General features: G+C 47.1%; 1 protein-coding gene across 1 annotated transcript in view; it reads right to left on the bottom strand.

Moving 5' to 3' along the window:
- Window positions 1–18,355, bottom strand: part of GALNT14 (polypeptide N-acetylgalactosaminyltransferase 14) — a 136,062-nt gene extending 117,707 nt beyond the window's left edge. Inside the window, exon 1 of the mRNA XM_062571295.1 lies at window positions 18,230–18,355. Within this exon, the coding sequence (XP_062427279.1) occupies window positions 18,230–18,355 (126 nt within the window). The remainder of the gene's footprint in view (window positions 1–18,229) is intronic.
- Window positions 18,356–18,733: the final 378 nt, after the last annotated feature.

Genomic DNA, 18,733 nt, shown 5'->3' with positions numbered 1-18,733 from the left:
CAAACCAAAATCAGAAGCAGGGCAGTTTGCTCTGCTCTCTGTCCCTCTACCCTGTTCATAAAAATACATGGACTCAGAGAAAGGCCTTCAACTAGGAAAAAAAAAATGGTGGAAGCCCATCTATAGGCATTTGGCCTGAATATTACTGGCAAAAAGCAGCAGCGATTCAGACAGGATTAGTTTACTGCAAGGTATTTTCTCTCTCTCTCTCTCCCTCATCCATTGAATTAAGGCTCTACAGATGCTAGGCATCTTATTCCTAGGGACAGCCTGTCAGATGGCAACAGCAGCCAGAGGTTTTCTTCTTTGTTTGCTTGTTAGTTTTGTTTTTAGGTTTCAGTTGTTGTCCTCATTTTGGTGTTTAGAGGAAAAAAAAAAAGAAGGGAAAAAAAAAACAATCAACAACCTCAGCTTGTGTGTGCAGAATGCACTAAAATAAAAAGAGGCAGGCCTCTGACGATGCAGCAGCAGTGCCAGCAGTAATGCCAGGACCGAAGGACGGATGTCTTGTCAGGCAGTCCCTGGGCACTGGGAGATTTCTCCTTGGCGTTTGGTCAGACTGGCCAGATAGCTGTTCAAACAACCACTGTTGAGAGGGGCATCTACTCCACAGCTCCTGAGAGGTGTGCGTATATAGTTTGCAGAAGTTATTTTTAATCCTACCTTCTGTTGATGGCCATTGAGGTGAAAATATAGAGCACTTTATACAGCATTTTCTTTCCCTAGATCTCAAGCACCTTACAGAAAATGTAAATTTATGTTTGACATATTTGGCACAAAGCAGGGTGACTTGCCCATGTCCCTTAGTGAATTGGTAGCACAGAGCCCACCTCTGGCTTCCTCTGCTGTCTTCTAGCCCCTTGGTCCTGGTTGCCTTTGTCCTGAAAAAAACCTGCCTTCCCATCTGTACCAGTTGGGGCTGGGCCAAAATATGCAGCTCTCGGTCAAAACTTCACATTTCTGGGAGGTGTACCCAGCAGGTTTTCTGGATCCAAACCTCTACCTTGTTTGGCTTTTTCAAAAGCAGTGCCCGCAATGCAGGCAGGAGCAAACAGCTACATGACACCTGGCAGAGATGTAGCCATGCACTCCTACTATAATCTGACCTCCTCTAACGTTAGCCAGATCTACCGGCATCCCTATGCCAGTATGAGCCTCCTACAGTATTTAGCAGAAAACTGTATCTTAACAATCCCAGTTTCCTGCAATGGGTAGAAGATAGTCTAGGGAAGGGCACACATTAAATTCACCCCAAAGGTGATCTCTTCCACCGATCTCGTTCCCATTCACAGTCCATCTCTAGCCCGTTCCACTTCATTTGGACCCCAATTTGCCACCTCACAAACTGTGCTTTTATGTATGGCTCTGCACCATCAATAGTATCTAAACTGTCCAAAGCCAGGACGAGCTCCCCAAAACTACAGCTTCAACTCTACCAACCTGCTTGTCCCTCAGAGAAATACTCTGTTTAGGCCATGCTGGTCCCAGCTCTCCTGCTACCCCTGAGCACAGCTACCTGAAAAAGGCACAATGCTCTGCAGTGCTGCTAGTTTTCAGAAGCCTGACAGTCCCCTTATCTCCTCCTTTAGCCCTTTCCGAGGAGTCCCTCCCTCTAAGAGGAGGATTGAGTGAGACGATTTTTTTCCTCTAATCAGGCAGCAGAGAAATCAGTTCTGTTCAGATCTGCTTGGAACATTTCTACTAAGCACCTAATTCACACTCCCTCCCCTAATGAATAGCATGACTAGCATGACTGTAGGACTAGCTCAAGATCAATTGAAATTCACTGAACCTTGAGCAAGGCCTTCTGCCAGCGTCTAACCAGGCTTCCCCACAGCTCCCACCGCAGTGCTCCCTTAACTAAAACCGACATGGGAGTGATTAAATGACAGGTTTGTTAATGTTCACCTCATCAGGACTCTTCTCATCAAGATCCAGTAAAGGAAAGCCACATAAACAAGTAATTCACCAAAGAAGCCTCAGGGAATCAGTCTCAGAAAAGAATCTAAACATTTCCCCAGAGACAAGGATTTACCACCCAGTGTCTCCACAGCCAGGATCTCAACACCCCTTGTCTGACGCCCAGACTCAACTGTGTGGTGGTAACACCCACACATGCCTTTCAAAATCCCAGGCTAGGCTCTCACCCTTCAGGCCACAAAAGCTACATTAAAGCTTTTCTTGCTGGAGTGCGAAGCTGCACATTTTGGACAGGACAACAGAAGCACCAGGGCATCTCTGCAACAAGCCACCACCTTGCAATAGCTGCAATTGCCAGAGACCATGGTAGCATGACGGGAAGAGAGTAAATGGCTTAGGTGTGCTGAGAGGGATGGGAAGAAGCCGAACAAGAACACTTGTTTGGCAGAGTACTAAGAAACTCTTTTTGACTGTTTTCTCTAACATACTTGGGAGGCTGAGGTCACTTCTACAGAAGCTGAGGTTGTGCGTGAAGCTGGCAAGCTGGGAGCACAGCCCTGCCATGGCCACTGCTGCTCACTCTGGGGCACAAGTCAGGAACCCCAGGGCAGCTACAATAACATGGGCACGGTGGGGAACAGACACTCTGGCAGCGCTTTCCCAAACCTGCAGAGAAAAAAAAACACGGGAACAACTTCTCTCCTAGTATCCAGATAGCCCAGGATGGATCAGGGTCCTTCTACAATAAGTGGATGCTGCTTTCAGCTCAAAAAGTTGCATCAATCCATCGCTGTAGTATCCTGTAGCACTCCCTCATTTGCAGCACTATCGAGTATAGTCCTCATCTAAGTCACATGAGTATAACCCCATCTTACTCAGTACACCATCCTTGTTCATGTCCCCTAGCTTCAGGGACAAGGAGGAACACTTACCACTTCAGCACTTCTTTGTCCCTATGTTGTTAATTCCAGTGGAAATTTCTGCCTTACAGAAAAACAGTGACACAGTACGGCCTATCAGAATTACCACCTCCTTCAGTAGCAAGATGGCTAACTCCAGGTCCCCATCTGAACGTACCACACAGCAGGCTGAAGTAGGGTCATCTAGACTCTGGACACGAGCAGCAGATGCAATCCAGGCCTGATCAAAAATATCTGAATTAGTAAGAGCTTACTCAGCTTCCTTTTTCAACTTTCTTCTCTTTGGCATGTCCTCAGAGTCACCCCAAACTGTCCCTGCTGCAGCTTATATCCGTGACTTCTCATCCCATCCTTGCTGACTAAAGAGAGTAAAAGGAGAAGCTGTATGTACAGTAACACTGTGTTACACATTTGTATAGAAGCCCTCCAGCTTCTTTCCTTTAGAGTGAATATGCCATGTTCTCTTAACCTCTCCGCAAGGGGCTTATTGCCCTTCTCATTTCATGGCTCTGAACATTTCCCTGTGTATTTTGTTTGCTTTAAAAAAAAGGCCCTCACTTAAGAGACCTAGAAAAAAAGGAGATGGGCAAACAGGAGAGATTTAACTCTGCCTTTGAATCTCCTAGCTAGAGGGGCTTCTCATGCTATTCAATGTAGCATTTGTGATTTAATCATCAACATAATGCTATTGCAAATAAGCAGCAGACAGCAGAGCCTGCGGGAGTAAATAGTCTCTCTAACAGCATGAATATTAAGGGCACTTAACAGCCCTTGTAATCACACTGTGGCTCCTATGCAAGAGCACAGCCGGGCAACGCTACTGAAGGCACTAAACCAAGCTGCCAGATTATAAAACTTTGCAGTGCTCCTTAACATGGCATCTGAAATCAGCCCCATTTGCAGAAAAGTGAACTTAAAGTTCTCGGTGCTTTCTTCTCACCCTGCTGCACAGTTCAGAGACGTTCTTAAGGACGTACCTGCCTTTGAGTGCATGCATAAACCTCAATCTATAAGGCAAAAGCCCGTAAGCATGTGCTTATATCCCACTGAAGTTCGGCACTGCCTGAGTTTTTAGTGGTCTTTTGGTCAATGGAGCTTAAGCTTTAATGCTTTGATGAACTGGGTGTCTTTAAAGCCTGCTTCAGTCAAAACTGGCCCTGTATGGAAACTGAGTACTGTAATACCGAGGAAACACTAAAACCTTGAACAAATTAATCTCCACATCCCTATGCCTGCGTAAAATGCACTGGAAAAGAATTATCAGGGAAAAAAAAATCCTAAGCAGTATACTAATTTAGTTGCTCCTCAGAAATTGGGAAATACCACATTTTTCATGTCAAATATTAGCCTGTTCTCAATGAAAAAAGTATCTCTGACTTTTACTCTTTAAAGGTTTTATTTTTTATTGGAAAATATTATTCTGAAAAAATTCTGATGATTTTGATACAGAAATGATCAGTTGACTATCACAGCCTGCTGCAACAAAATGACTATGAAATACCATTCAAGTTGTGAATGACACTCAAAGCCTTGAAATATTGTTTCTGGAAATCAGGAAAAAAGTGGGAATCCATATGCTTTAGCTTTCTAGTACAGTAGAGGTTGCTAGTTCTACCTGAAGATGGGGAAAACATCTTTAGACCTAATCTCATATTCAAGAAGAGAGATGTTGGCTTGCCCAAGGCCATACACACAATCAGTGTCAGGACCAAACTGGTGTTAATACCAGGAGATTTGGACTCCTAGATACATCAAAGATTAGTTTAGTCCTATTCATATTTATGTAGAGAAATTCAGGATAACTGTTCAGCTGTGAGATTATGTACACACACTTCTGCTGGACTAACACCCACATCTCTAGGTGCTCCAACAGTGCCCTGTTCTGATCTCAACAATTATCTCCGTCACCATAAGATGGAATGGAAATAACTAGCTGGCACCTCATTCACACCTTTAATTATTTAGCTTATATTGATATAAAATTAATTGAAGCAGAATAATTTTTTATTCCAAATAAAGGTATCCATAAGCAGGTACCACAGAGATAAAAAGGTGCAAATTACAGTTTAATTTCCAGCTAATGCATAGATAAACCTTTGTGCTAAATCTGTATGTGCTACTGCATCTAAGGTAAGTGCACTTACACAAGCCTCTGCCCCATTTTAACAAATTCAGTCTAAATAAAGTAAGTTTTGGTTAAATAGCAGAGGTCCCTCAGTTCTGGGCTGCATTTCATTTACAGTGTCAGTATTTGGCCACTACACCGTAAGCAAGACAGCAAACCTGATACATGAAGGGCGGAACAAAGCATTGAAAGTGGAGAAATCCTCTTCTACTGAATACGAGTTGTGACTGCTGAGGAATGTTGACCATATTTCATCCCTCAGAAGTCTGCGCCCTTGAGTGCTAATACATTTTCCTTCTGCTTTATACAGACTAGTAGAGCTGGTAGATGCAAAGGCCAAATTGGAACTGACTTTCTTTTTCTGATGCTTCCATAAAGAGGAAAGAATGTCTCACCTTTCTGAGCCTCATGTTGCCCCAGGTGAAAAAAACATTACAGCCCATCTTAATGACCTTCCTTGGCATTCAAATGCCTGCCAGAACTCACCCGGTCCTTGCAAAGCAGAAAAAGTGGTTTTATATTTATGTTTAATTTTGGAAATATCATATTTCTTGAGTACACTGGATGCCTCCAAGAGATAACTTGTTGAGGAAATATTCCATATATGTGCTCATTAAGGCAGGCCAAGTCCATAGCAGAAGCTGGGATTGCCAGTATCTGACTTTTCTCATTATCAGCTTCTCTTTTATGCCACTTTCAAGTTTAATTTCAAATTTCCGATATTTCATTTGAAAATTTCCTGGCTGGTTTTCTACTGCAAGGGGATTCAGGGTTGGGCAGAGAGAACCAGACTCTTCTTTCAAATAACAAGACTAGGGAAATAAACTGTTTTGCTCCTATTACGAAATCATGGTGACCTTTTTGAGATGTCCCTTCTTCTCCAAGCTTTGGGGCAGGAACTTAAAATTTGGCAGATAGCAGCCTTTTTATTTGGCTTGGATATTTTACTTTTCCTCTGAAAAATGTTGCCAGACTTTGCAGAGTGAGAAGCCTTTAGAAAGCCTAATTTTACAGGAATGCACAAAGCATCTTAGGAACAAAGCAGCTAAAATCTCAGCAGATTTCAAGCCCTTTGTAGGCTTGATCTTCTCACCATTTCTAGTGCTGACCAAACCCTTCCCACATCACCCCCACAGCTGTACTACCATCCTCAGTCTTACATGGGGGAGGAACAACTGTACATTTTCTGAGTGTCCTAGCTGAAAATCTGGGTACTAACTTGTTGGAGAGCTGACTGCACCCAGCCATCTGCTAAAATCAGCTCTCAGGTCTGGAGAAAACACTAAGTTCCAGTATTCAGCTCTGGTCCTCACACTTTAAGGGACTCCAAGGTAGCAGGCATCTCAGCTTTGGCAACTTCAATTCATTCCCTCAGCTGCTCACCTCTGCAACGGAGACATACGCCCTTATTTACCCAGAAAGCTGTGCAAATACATTTATTACTGCTTGCAAAGCACTTGGCCTTCGGAGCATTGAATGCCAAAAAAACGCTGTGAGGAACTAAATACTGTTCTCCTGTGTGTGCCGTTAACGGGCTCCAGGGTCAACAGACAGCAGAAGGAATGAAATAAAACGGTTCCTTTTATTGGAACAGAGGCCTCCAGCACACTGCGTGGATGCTCTGGTACATAACTGCATCAGCAAAGCTTCACATCACGCCTGCTTGAAGGGGCTAAATTAAAGCTGCGACAGGTATACCAGTATCGCCCAGCTTTAGCACGCTCTACTTTGAAACCTTAGTCCTACTCTTTAAATACATGGTACAGTATTTTTGTGTGTGTCATTACTTAACTAAATGGAAAAAATGTCAAGATTTGAACTAAAGAAAGAAAGGCAAATTGATTTTCCGTCTGACGGCTACAGAATTTCAGTGCAGAACCGCTACTAATGGCTTCCCACGACTCACGCCGCGTGTTCGCCGCAGAAAGCCGATGTCCCTCGCTCCACACCATCCCAAGCGGGACAAGTCGCCCCGCATAGCACCTGGCCCCACCAAAGCCGGCTCCACCCGCGCTGGGGCTGCATGGCACCGCGGCGGGCCGGCGCTTGCTGCGGCCCCAGGCCCAGCTCTTAATGTTTGCAAGAGATCTAAACCAGATGATCTTCCTGCAGGATCGGATGGTGCTTTACAAAGCATTTCATAATACCGCGAGGAACAGGCCATATGTAGCCTACATGCTGTACATGGTTCAACTCTTATTGTTAATATGGATAGTCATTCATTCTGATTTTAGCCACAGGACCAGATGGCTAGTTAATGCATATTTGAATCTCTCTTTCCAAATTATCCCGTAGTATCGCTCGAGAAAATGCAAAGGGCATTAAAAATGCAATGGCTCTATCTCATACCTCCCCCACTCCCTCCTGGTCTAACTCCTGCAGAAATGCAGAATCACGGGAAATGACAACTTCCCTTTCAGCTTGGTTCTCGGACTTCGGACCAAATACCACTTTCCGTGGCACTCCTGCGTTTTCATGCTGCCCACTGGGTTTTTGTTAGCCAGCAGGCACTGACAGGGAGCTCTCCTAAGGCAAACTCAAGAGTTTCAAGTTACAGCTGGGCAAGGTCAAAGCACAAAGGGGCTTTAGTGCCCTGGAGCCTTCATAAATATCACCCAAGACAGTTTAAACAGTAGATCTCAACCCAAATTCTCTGCAGTTCCCTCCCTTGGCAAAAGCCTAAGCAGCATATGAATGAAGTGTGAAGGGTAAACTTTTCCAAGCTTTACAAGGTGGAAGTGCTGAGGGTGGTGATAATTTTGCAAACACGCTCAGGAAGAAGCGGGCCTGGTTTTCCATCTGGGTTGTAATGTCTGCTGCTTGCTCCAAAGGGAAGCACAAGTTTGCACAGTTCAGTGCTCGCTGCTCGGGGAGCCTATAAACAGATTGGAAGTGGCTCCTGAACGCGAGGCCTGTGGGTGGGCGGGTGGGCGGGAAAAGCTTTCTTCACTTTTTCCACAGGAAAAACTAAACTACTTTGTCTTGTATGTCATAGACTGTATGAGTATATGAGTATCCTTCCATCCTAAAGGACCCAGAACCTATAAGGGATAGCTTAGTGGAAGAATGTTTCAAAAATAAATGCTTTTATCTATATATATAAGTATGTATGTATGTATATACACACACACACACACATATATATATATATGGAAGCCATCAGAGACTTGCGTGTTTAAAGGGATCCTATGCCAGGCAGCACTAGCCAGATTATTTAAAAGAGAATAATTAGTTCATTTAAAAAAACTTCATATAGACAAAGCTGGAAAGAAAGGGGCAGGAGAAAACAGTGGTGCTCAGGAGCAGGAGCCAAGTTCTTTTCTCACTGTCATCTGCATAGACCTGGAAGAACTTAAGTGAAGCCAGAAGACTCTCACTGGATTTGCCGAGGGGAGGCAAACTGACCCAAGCCATTGAAAATGAGCCTGCTGTCACCTGCCACTCTCTGACTTTTATTTCTTCTGTCACACCTAACTACAATTAACTACGAATTAATTACATGAAAAAAAAACGTGCAGCACAAGGAGGCTGCAAACTATGTCTGTGCCCCGAACATACTTTTGTCTTATTTGTGAGCCGTGAGCCTCAATAATGCGTTATGAGGTGTGTTTGTAATTGTCTGATGCCCACAGTGGTCCTTGAAAAGGAAATGGTGTGTGTCTAAATGCAGACAAAGCATATTTAGAAAGCCAGGACAAAGCAGCCTTGGTCTCCTTCCTTTGGCCAAATTACGTCCTTTAGACTTATTCCTTCAGTGGCTTTAAAAAAAATAATAATAATCCGTCTCAATTTTCTTGGCTCTGCGAACAATATTTAGAGAATAGAAGGTGATTTCAGAGCTCATTTGTTTTTGCAGTATACAAGCCCTGTTCTCCTCGTATCACTTTCCAATCAGTTTTATTGTTGGCATTTCCAACTAGAAAACTGAGGAGAGAAAAGAGTAAAGCCCTCAGCTGCACTTGAAATAGAGAAGGAAAAAAAAAGAAAAAAAAATCAATCTTTCCCTTGTCTTTCAGCCTGATCTGAAAATGAACCTATTTTGTTTCTGAGTCAATTGTCTCCTGGCACTGTACTTCCCACTATTGCTGAGGTCCTTTTCAAGATGAGATGCAATGATTAGCTGACTCCCTTCTCCAAATAATACTACAAAGCTGGAGCTCAAGTTGGTTTGTGGTAAATCGTGACTAATTTCTGCCTCTATACAGCAAGGTGCGATGCAGGGCTTAGCGCAAGAGGGTCCCCAGTAGCAGAGCAGTGCCCTCAGCAGGTCTCTGCCCCCAACCCCGGTCCCCCCTTGCACACATTCACTCCCACCTTGGTCCGCACGGAGAAGCCAGCGATAAATTAACACATCCGCTCCCGAAACGCTTCTCCATGCAATGCAAAGGACTGCGCAGCTCTCTTACTCTGTAAAGGCTGCTGCAAGGGTTAATTAAGGTTTATAAGGAGCTTTGATATAGCTGGATGAAAGCAAACTATTAGTATTACTAATGCGGCCTTGATAAATAAAGCAGTGAACTCCTGATGAACCTGTCACCACTGATCATTTTCTGAACGCATACGTTAACGATGATAAATTCCTCCTTCCCGCACACGTGCTCCACGGGAAGGGACACAGAGCTTCGACGTGCAGAGCCCCGCGCGCCGGCACGGGGAGCCGGTGCAGCAGCCGTGCTCGTCCGGCTCGCAGCTTGCTCCGACTGCCGCCTTCCCCCTCGTGCCGCAGGAGCGGCTGCCACGATCTGCTTCCGCCACCTCGTTTGAGAGGAGCTCGGGGCTGGCTGGCCGAAGCCATGTCCCCATTCGCGCCCTGGGGACCTCTCGTGAGCCCTCGTGCAGCGCATGCTGAGGCAGAGCTGCCAGCACTGGGATCGTGGTGGGGCGACCGGGAAAGAAACTCCTATGGCAGCATTAGCATCTGCTGCACAAGAGGGGTTATAAGTATAATTCGGTTTTAAGCTGAGTTTGCCCCAACAAATATGAAAATACGTACAAATGATGGAGCAGTACTGATTTATATCAGCAAAAGATTGGGCTCAAGATCTCCTTCTCAGCTAACTCTTCCTCTAACACTGACTCCTGCTGAGATTTTGGAACCAAATGGGGAAGAGGAGTGGGAAATCAATTTAATTGCAGCTTAGTAAGCAACTGTGCTAAGTGTTGCTGGCAAAATGTGAACATTTCCCTGTGAGAAAAGGAGGGGAGGGAATGGCTTTTTCATTGCACAGGAAAGTGGACTGAGAGCAAATTCCCCCAACTATCATCTGTTTTTCACCCCTTCTTTCTTTTAACAGGAGGAAGCCAGCAAGAAACACACAGCTAAATGCCAGCCATCTCCCGCTCGTGCTACTCCAATTAATAGTCAATCCACTGCACTCTTTGTTGGTACCCGGCACGTAATTATCATTTCACGCAAAGCGTCTTTCTTAAACAGATCCTACTTTTGCTTTCTCCACGGATACATCCCTGTAATTGGCTTTATTGCACCAAATGCTGGGCTGTCCTTGCAGAAGGGAAATGGTTATAACTATGTTTCTCTTTCACAGCTGCAGTATCTTGCTTTTGCATTTCTATGCCTTTCTCATGCTTTCTTTTCCAGTGGCAGAGACTGGAGCTAACACACGCACGCACACGCACACACACACAGAAGTACCAAACTGGCATCCTGTGGGCTGTGGTTGCTGTCAACTCCAATATCATCCGCAGCTCTTGTACATGTAATTTAGTTGCACATGTGCTCACAGGAAAGGTTGGGATGTTTTAATCAAAAAATAACCAGAGAGAGAGAAAAAAAAAAAAGAAAGATAAGCTCAGCCAGTCATGTGCTAAATGCACATGTAATGCACACACAATGTGTAGCACTGCACAGGCATCCTGACACCACATCAAGCACTAACCCCTCTGGACACACAAGGCAAATGGAAACTGTCCCATCGATTTTAACAGGCGAGTTGTGACCCCATATTATTGGAAAGGCTGCATATTTCTGAGGATGTCCCTCAGGACTACGCTGAAGTGGGTCTCTTCAGAGTTCAGGATCTGAAATTCAAAACCCATCACAGCTGGCACCTTCTGCAGATTGCTGCAAGCCCTCAGTCACATGATGTGCCCCAGCAACAATTTCCAAGCAGCTCTCCTATATCTGGAAAGGTGTCATTCTCTTATTTACATCCTGAGTAAACACCACTCATGTGTATTTATCCAAGAAAAACACTGGACTCAAAATTCTACTGGAAACTTGTATTCTGCTACCTGTGCCCGAGGACAGTAATGCCATGCCCGCATCTATATGGGCACGTAAGACTGTGTTATGTGCAATTCTGATGCTCCAACTACAATCCTTCAAGTCTCTGTGCTTGTCTGTCTTACGCCTTCCTTTCCATGACTGTGTGCCTGCAAAACCACAAATGGCTCAACAGCCCCTACCGTATGTTGTCTGCCTAGGGCTCCATTCCTACGACAAACTACTGAGCTGGAGGAGGAAAAGAAAAACTTTAACTAAATCCCAATAATGTAAATGCTCCACAGACCTGCCTTCCCCAACCACATAATCCTTATTCTGTAGGCATCCGATGTGCAAAATTCCCCGTGACTGAGGGGAGGTGCAGATCACACTGCAGAACCAGAATCAAGAGATGTCTGGAAGACACAAAATGAAACAAACTCAGACAAAATGTTCCCTGAGTCCTGATTACATCAAAATATATCAGGAAGAAAATCTCTTATGAAAAGGAAGAGGGAGGAGGAGAAGATAGCCTTTTTTTTTTTTTTTTCTTTCTTTTCTTTTTTTTTTTTTTTTTTTTTTTTTTTTTTTTTTTGAGTAAATAATCCACCTCTGTATATACATGAAATGATGAAAGGACAAATAGGAAAATATATCTTCCCAGATAAGCAGCACCTTTTTCAAGTGTTGAGACACTTTACAACATATATGCCATATCTAAGATACTGAATGAAGCAGCAACACTTCAAATGCAAATGATCTTGTATGGACACAGACCTCACCTTAGAGACCCTCCAGCCCTAAAACAACATGGGCCCAGACTTCCCAGAGACCTCAACTCCCATTCAGAGTCCTGCACAGTTTCCTAGAAGAGATTAACAGACCAGCTTTTTTGAACTTTTTTGCCAAGCCTGTCCTAAGGGTCACCAAGAGTCAGTGTCACCACGCTCAGATGCTCAGAGCTGAGTCTTCCTAAAAAGCCAGCTGCAACGGTGAGAACTCATACCTTACAGACAGACCTAGTTTTAGACCAACGGACAGGGCGAGCACCCCTTCTCCTAGTCACGTAAAGAGGACATGTCACCATGACATATAAACCAGGGAGCAGCTAAAAACAGTTCCTACTGGCAGCATGCAGGGCCTTCTGTTGGGATTTTCCCAGGTGAAGTGGATTCTAAAAGAAATCACGACCCTCCAGTACCCTAGGTTGCTACAGCTCACTCCAAGATCAAGACCACCCTTGATATGCTTTTGGCAGCCAGCTCCACAGTAGTCAAATTATTTTTTCTAGAGACTCTAAATTGCTGCCCTAAACATTATGCACTAGGAAGAAACTTGTATTTAGGTGAGCATCTATCCCCCAAGTTAAATCCTGAGATTTTAAACAGGAATGAGCCTCATTGCCCTGAGGGGAAGATAGTGATAGGGCAGCATAGCATAGGGGATCAGTTCTCAGGTATCCTCTGCGGTCTTGGATTTTTTTGAATAACATTTGGGTTTGGGCTGAATACTCCTGACCCAGGTACCCCTCCACTTGGTTTCTCCTCCCACCATACCCATGAGCACAGAAGGCTTCTGTGCACTGAACCACAAGGTGACATGCCGGCAAGCTGATTTTTACTGAGGATATGGGTGAACACAGAGCACACAAAAACAAACAAGTCAGGACAAAAACAAAATATACAAGTCCACCCTGAACATACTGAGCATTTAAAAACAAAAGTCAACTGCCATATGCCTAATGCAAAAGTGGCCACCTCCTTCTACAACCTTGCACCTTTGAGTAATTCTACAGCTTTGGGACTTTTCAAGCTCTTTCTGTCCTTTCAGAGCAGAAGAAAAAGTGTTTTTCTTCTTCTGACTCTCAACATCTTTTGTCAACGTGCTACGTTACCTGCACTGAAATTGTTTAGCTTCTAACTAGCAAAAAAAGCATAGTTTTTGCACCTCCTCCCTCCATTCCTCTTATGTTTTATAAAGCACCAAGCCATGAATGGTACCCAGATATCCTGATGCTCATCATTTTGTAAAGCAAATAGGTCTTGTTCAATCAATATTTATGCCTCTATCACTCACAGATGCAACACGGAGCTCTAACAGAATGTAATGGGGTGAAATTCATTCATTGTAATTACCAGTGAAAAATTAACAGGGTTTTCATTTACTGCCTATTGTTTCAGCGATATCTCAGAGAGAGCGTTGATGCACAGTCAGTGGATTAATTAAACAACGTGTATAATACAGGCTGCTCACCATTTGTCCATGCCTGCTTTATTAGTCGAGGAGGCCGGGTTTTCTCTGGCTAACTTTGGCGGGACTTCTTGTCTTGCTTAGAGCAATACAAGTGTACAAGGACACAGCCACTCATAGAAAGAGGATGCTCTGTTCAGAAAACCTGTTTCCAAAGCCCACCAGAGGGAAGGTTAGTGCCTGAGAAGTGGCACCCGTTTACTCACCAGCCCTGCTCCGTACCTCTGACCAACCTCCTGACACAAGGACAGATCGGGCAAGCTCTTATCTTCTGTGTTTTCATATCCGTTGCTAAGAACACAGCTAGGAGAGAGCAAATGGATTCTGCCCATCTCCTGCACCAGTAATTTGCCAGAGCTATGGACATCCTGCAAAGCCTGTTTTTACTCCGACAAATTTTAGGCATGGACTTCACTGGCAAACTATGCCAGAGAAGTTTCATCTTCTTTCCCATCCTAGACCTATCCCAGCCTCCAGTGAGCATGAGCTAAAGCTACTATTAAATGGTCTGACTGTCTTTTTGTTCGTGACAGATTTGGCAATTCAATCCTTTAATTGTTAAGATCTGAATTTTTGCAGGATACACAGTTATTTTAATCTGTTAAGTGGCTCTGCTGCTGTAAAAACGACATGAATTTAGTATCTGGAGATTGTCAGCTGAGCTCCAGGTGCTGAATCGTTATGGATGGTGATGATGCAGAAGGAAATGCAGGCTGCTATGGGGAATACAAGTGCAAAGCTGGCAGGCATCTTTTTGCATAGAGGTCAAATCCTGCAGGGTGCTGAGCATCCCTGGCCACTTTGCAGGAAGGGAGGGTATTTAGCATCACCACAGACAGCTCTCATTTCTTCCCAGGATCCATCCCCCAGCTGCATCTGAACACACTCAGAAGGAGCTGTTGCATCTCAAATGCTCATACAAGTCAAGTGTATATTGTCAGGTCACTTTTTTAATGAAAGAAACTTCCCTGTAGCCTTTCTCCTGCAATGCAGCTCGTATAGGATGCGCTTCCCCTCCAGAGTCTGTCAGCTGTGCTTCAGCCATTCACCAGAGCAAGTGAGCGAGCACGCACGAGGGAATAGAGCAAAACAAAAAAGATTTTAAAAGCAACAAAAAAGGGCTTCTTGCCCCTGCTGCACTCGCTACCGGGCTCCTCACGAACCCCTCACCATGTCACAACTCCACCATACAACTGGCTCACTTTACAGGTATGCTCGCGTCAGTCAGACACAGCTTCCCCATGCGAAGGGGGCCAAGACGAGAGGGTGATGGGGGTCGAACCTGCCCCCCTCCAGCCTTCTTGCTAGCCTCAGCCGGGGCAGCCCAGCACACCGGCTGCAGGGAGCAGAGGCGCCGGCACAAGCCTGGGGAGCCTGCAGAGCCAGCTGCACGTCCTCCTCGCAGATCAGTTGGGGAATTTACTCGTAATTAATCCTGCCTATCAGTTCCTCCCATTATTTCTTAATGTAATTAAGTTATTAATTCCTATGTCTTCTTTCTCCTTCCAAATAAAGGGACAGTAAATGGCCTGGGTGGTGTGGAGGCAGGGGAGGAGGCTGGGCCACGCAGTCGGGCTCAGCGGAGCAGGCGCTGAGCCCCAGTGCTGCCTCGCCGTGCGGTTTCAGGTGAGCAGCCGGGAGCCCAGCTTCTCAAGAAGTTTGAGCAGCTCCAGTTCCTCCTGAGTCCATGTGAGCCAGAAGGATTCCAGCTTATCCACCCGGAAAACTGCAGGGGCAGGGGGACAGTGTGCAACTAATTAACGCTCGCCAGGGACTTTGAAACCCGCTGGCGAGATTCAGGATTCACCCCATGCCCAGCTTCCCTCAGCAAGCATAACGGGCTTTCTTTAGGTAAGAAAACGAGAAGGTGAAGCCAAGTTAAAACAGAAAGAACAGCTGTGCCTACCTCTCCTGGCGCTAGAAAACACAACCATGCAAAAAGTCAGCGCCTGCAGCGGTGCCGCCCTGCTCCCGCGGCCAACGGGCGCTCGAGGACACCACGAGCCCCTCGCCCCAGAGACCCGCTCTTGGGAGACACTGCTGTCAGCATCAGCCAGCCCTCTGTGTGGTTCCCGGCCGGTCGGGGCACTGGGTCCTCCTCTGAGCAGTGCCTCTGCCTCCGGCACCTGGCAAGCTACCAGCTCCCTGCGGCTGGTGGCGAGCTCAGGCATCGGTGCCGTCGAGCGCCAGCAGTGGGACACGTGCCACAAGCCCTGCCAAAGGCTAAGGAGATCCTTCTCCGTTCAGCTCGGACAGGAGGAGACATCACCAGCTGGGGCCTAACTAGAAGAGTCCAAAGGTTAAATCCACATGTGGCATGATATATGGTGTGCATATGGCCACAAAAATAAAGCTGGACTGAGAGAGAAGACAGAAGCAAGAAGGGTTGCCAGGAAAGTTGATGTGAATTTGTTCTGTTTCTTTACTACAGTTCACAAAGTTTGCACTGCTGTTAGCAGTCTATTCCTTCCACTTCTGTCTCCTGGAAGCTGCGAGGACAGCAGTAGCTCCTTGTGCTTTCATTGCAAGTAGCCTGTCCTCTGGGCTCAGGGCACAGGACACACTGACAGGCCTATCTGTCGGCTGCAGCTTCCCTGGCTTCAGCACCAAACTCAGCTTTGCATCCTTTGAGAGGGGTTAACTGAAGCAACATCATGTCCCTGCTCTCACAACTAGGTTATAATTCATACTACTCAAGAGTAGTTGCCAAACCCCAAAATGTAATGCATAAAAAAATGAATCTGTACTCTATGAATCTCAAGGGGCTGCAACTGTTTTGATGGAAAAATCAAAGGAAATGAAGGAGAGGCAATTTTAGCAGTCAAATTGCTGGAGTTATGGCAATTTGGCTGTTGCAACTTCAAAACTTGGGGCCTGATCCTGCATCCTGGAAGATGTTCCCTTTCCATGCAGCGGGAGTCCTGTCAGGCCCATGACAGCATCAGCCATCTGACAGTGAGAGTGGGGAGGGCATTGAATCTGAGCAGTCCCTGTGGCTAGTCAAAGGGGGCTGCAAAAGGAAAAAACAATTCAGCTGCAAGCATTGCTAAACAACAAAAAAAGGTTCATTCGAAGGAGAATACAGTAGATCATGTCAAACACAGGAGTTCTTATATCATAATTTTTTAAGAATGTAGTTCCAATACAAACCTATTTACACAAAAGCATAGTTCTGGTGAAGAAAGCACTTTTATTCTGCTTTCAGTGACTTATTACCTTCCCCCCCTTAAATAAATAAATAAATAAATGTGTATATGTTAATTTATCTTTTGGCCTGAAATTGCATAGATTCATTCCCCTCTCCTAGAACTGAAAGATTTCTGAAAGCTAGAAGAAAACTATTCAATCATTTTTATTTTAAAAACATGGAAAACCAATAATTCCTTTACATGAAAAATCAAAGTAAGCTTTATGAATTCAGATTCTGTTTTCTGAAACGGTCTTGAATTCATTTTCAGAGGTTATACATCCAAATATATATAGAGATAAATAGATATGATAATCTGTGAAGCCCTGGCTAACAGAAACAGTTGTCATAAGTCAGGGGCCAAATGCTTAATTTGGTTTCACTGCAACAAAACCAGGCTAGGGTTCATACCCTTCCCCTCCTGTGATACCATTAATTTCAGCAGACTTCCGTTCTGGACCTGGCCCCTCCACCAAGGGCCTAACCTTGATTCAGTTATTCAAAATTTACAGCAGCATAATCAGGACCAGAATCTGATCCGTGTACTTTTAGAAGTTAACCCTCTGGTAAGCTCAGGCAAACTCTCAGCCGTTAGAGAAGAAATGATGTGGGAACTCGGTTGAACGTGAACTGCCGGTAACTTTCCTGCTTTTCACATCATTTGGACAGTGAAACTCATTTGTTTCACTTTGTGCTTCCAGCCAGATGCTCTTTGCATTTCTCCCACACTTTCGCTCCGGTGCAGTCTAGGGGGGTCTCAGACATGACACGAGTGTGCAGTCGTACACGCAGCCTTCTTCCACCGAGACAAACACATCCCGGAAAACGCTTCTACTCGCACTAAGCCCCTGTCCTCAAACACCAGACAATCACAAGGAATATAATGAAAAGCCCTGACGAGCGGTAATTATTTAACCTAGCCAATGTGTCCGCAGCTCTGCCAGCGGACTCACTGCCATGGCAGACCACCTAAAAGCTGCCTACTCCCGCGGCGCTTCAGCCGGGGCCATCCTGCCCACCAGAGTAGGACGGCACCGTCCCAATCCCTGCCAGTTTCGGAGGCTTTGGAGATGCTCGCTGGGGAGCACGGCGGCGGCGCGACACCCCTCTGCCCGGCCCAGCGGGCAGGGAGCCGGGGCCAGGCCTGCACGCCCGTGCCCCGCGCCTCGCGCTCGAGGGGCTCCGCCGGCCCCTCCGCTCCCCTGGCACGTCCAGCCTCGAGCAAAGAAAGCGCTCATACGCCTTGGTGCCCAGCAAAGTTTGCAAGCGTGGGCTTAAACTCATCCCTTCTCCTGCACCCAGCCGGGGCAGGCGGCTGCCCGGGAAGCCCCGACGGCACCCAGGGGGCTCGGTGCTGCCGCAGGAGCTGCCCGGGCACCGCCGCCGGGACGGGGCCGGGAAGAGGGGGGGGCGGAGGGGGCCGGGACCCCGCAGCCCTGGGGCCGGTGCGGAACCTTAAGGGGAGCGCGGCGGAGGGGATGTAGGGGTCCCCCCCCCCCAAATCGCCGGGGACTGGCGGCAGTGCCGCCCTGCCCGCGGCTGCAGCTGACCCGGAGCGGCGGGGCGGGGGGAGCGCGCCCGGGGCGGCCCCGGCGCCCCCTTACCTGCGGCGTGTGCCCCTCGGCTCCGGCCGCCTCCAGCTGCCTCCGCGCCCCGAAGAAGAGCAGCAGGGCGGCGATCCAGAGCACCCCGAGCAGCGACAGCGCCAGCCGCCGCGTCGGCCGCCTCATCGTCGGGGCTGGGAAAAGTCCGGCCGGGGCGGCGGGAGCGGGGGCAGCGCAGGGGGCCGGCGGCCCTCACCGGGGCGGGAGGGGGGGCTGGCGGGGGTCCCCGCGGGGCAGCGGGAGGCCGCGCGGGGACGAGGGGGCTGCTCCGCCCGCCGCGGAGCCGGAGGAGGCGGCGATGCGAGTCCCGGGCTGTGCATGCTCTGCAGGGGAGGAGGAGGAGGAGGAGGAGGAAGAGGAGGCACCGCCGAGGGCGGGGGAAGGGAATGGGGGGGGGGGGGGGCTGGAGCTGCGGGCCAAGGGGAGCGGGCGAGGTGCCGTGCACGGGCACTCCCGACCGACAGCCACCCCCGGACCGGCGGACACCCCCGGCCGCCCCGCTCC

Source organism: Rhea pennata, chromosome 3 (genome assembly GCF_028389875.1).
Source record: "Rhea pennata isolate bPtePen1 chromosome 3, bPtePen1.pri, whole genome shotgun sequence".
NCBI lineage: Eukaryota > Metazoa > Chordata > Aves > Rheiformes > Rheidae > Rhea > Rhea pennata.
Note: the sequence above shows the minus strand (reverse complement) of the source record. Positions and strands in the feature narration are given on the sequence as shown.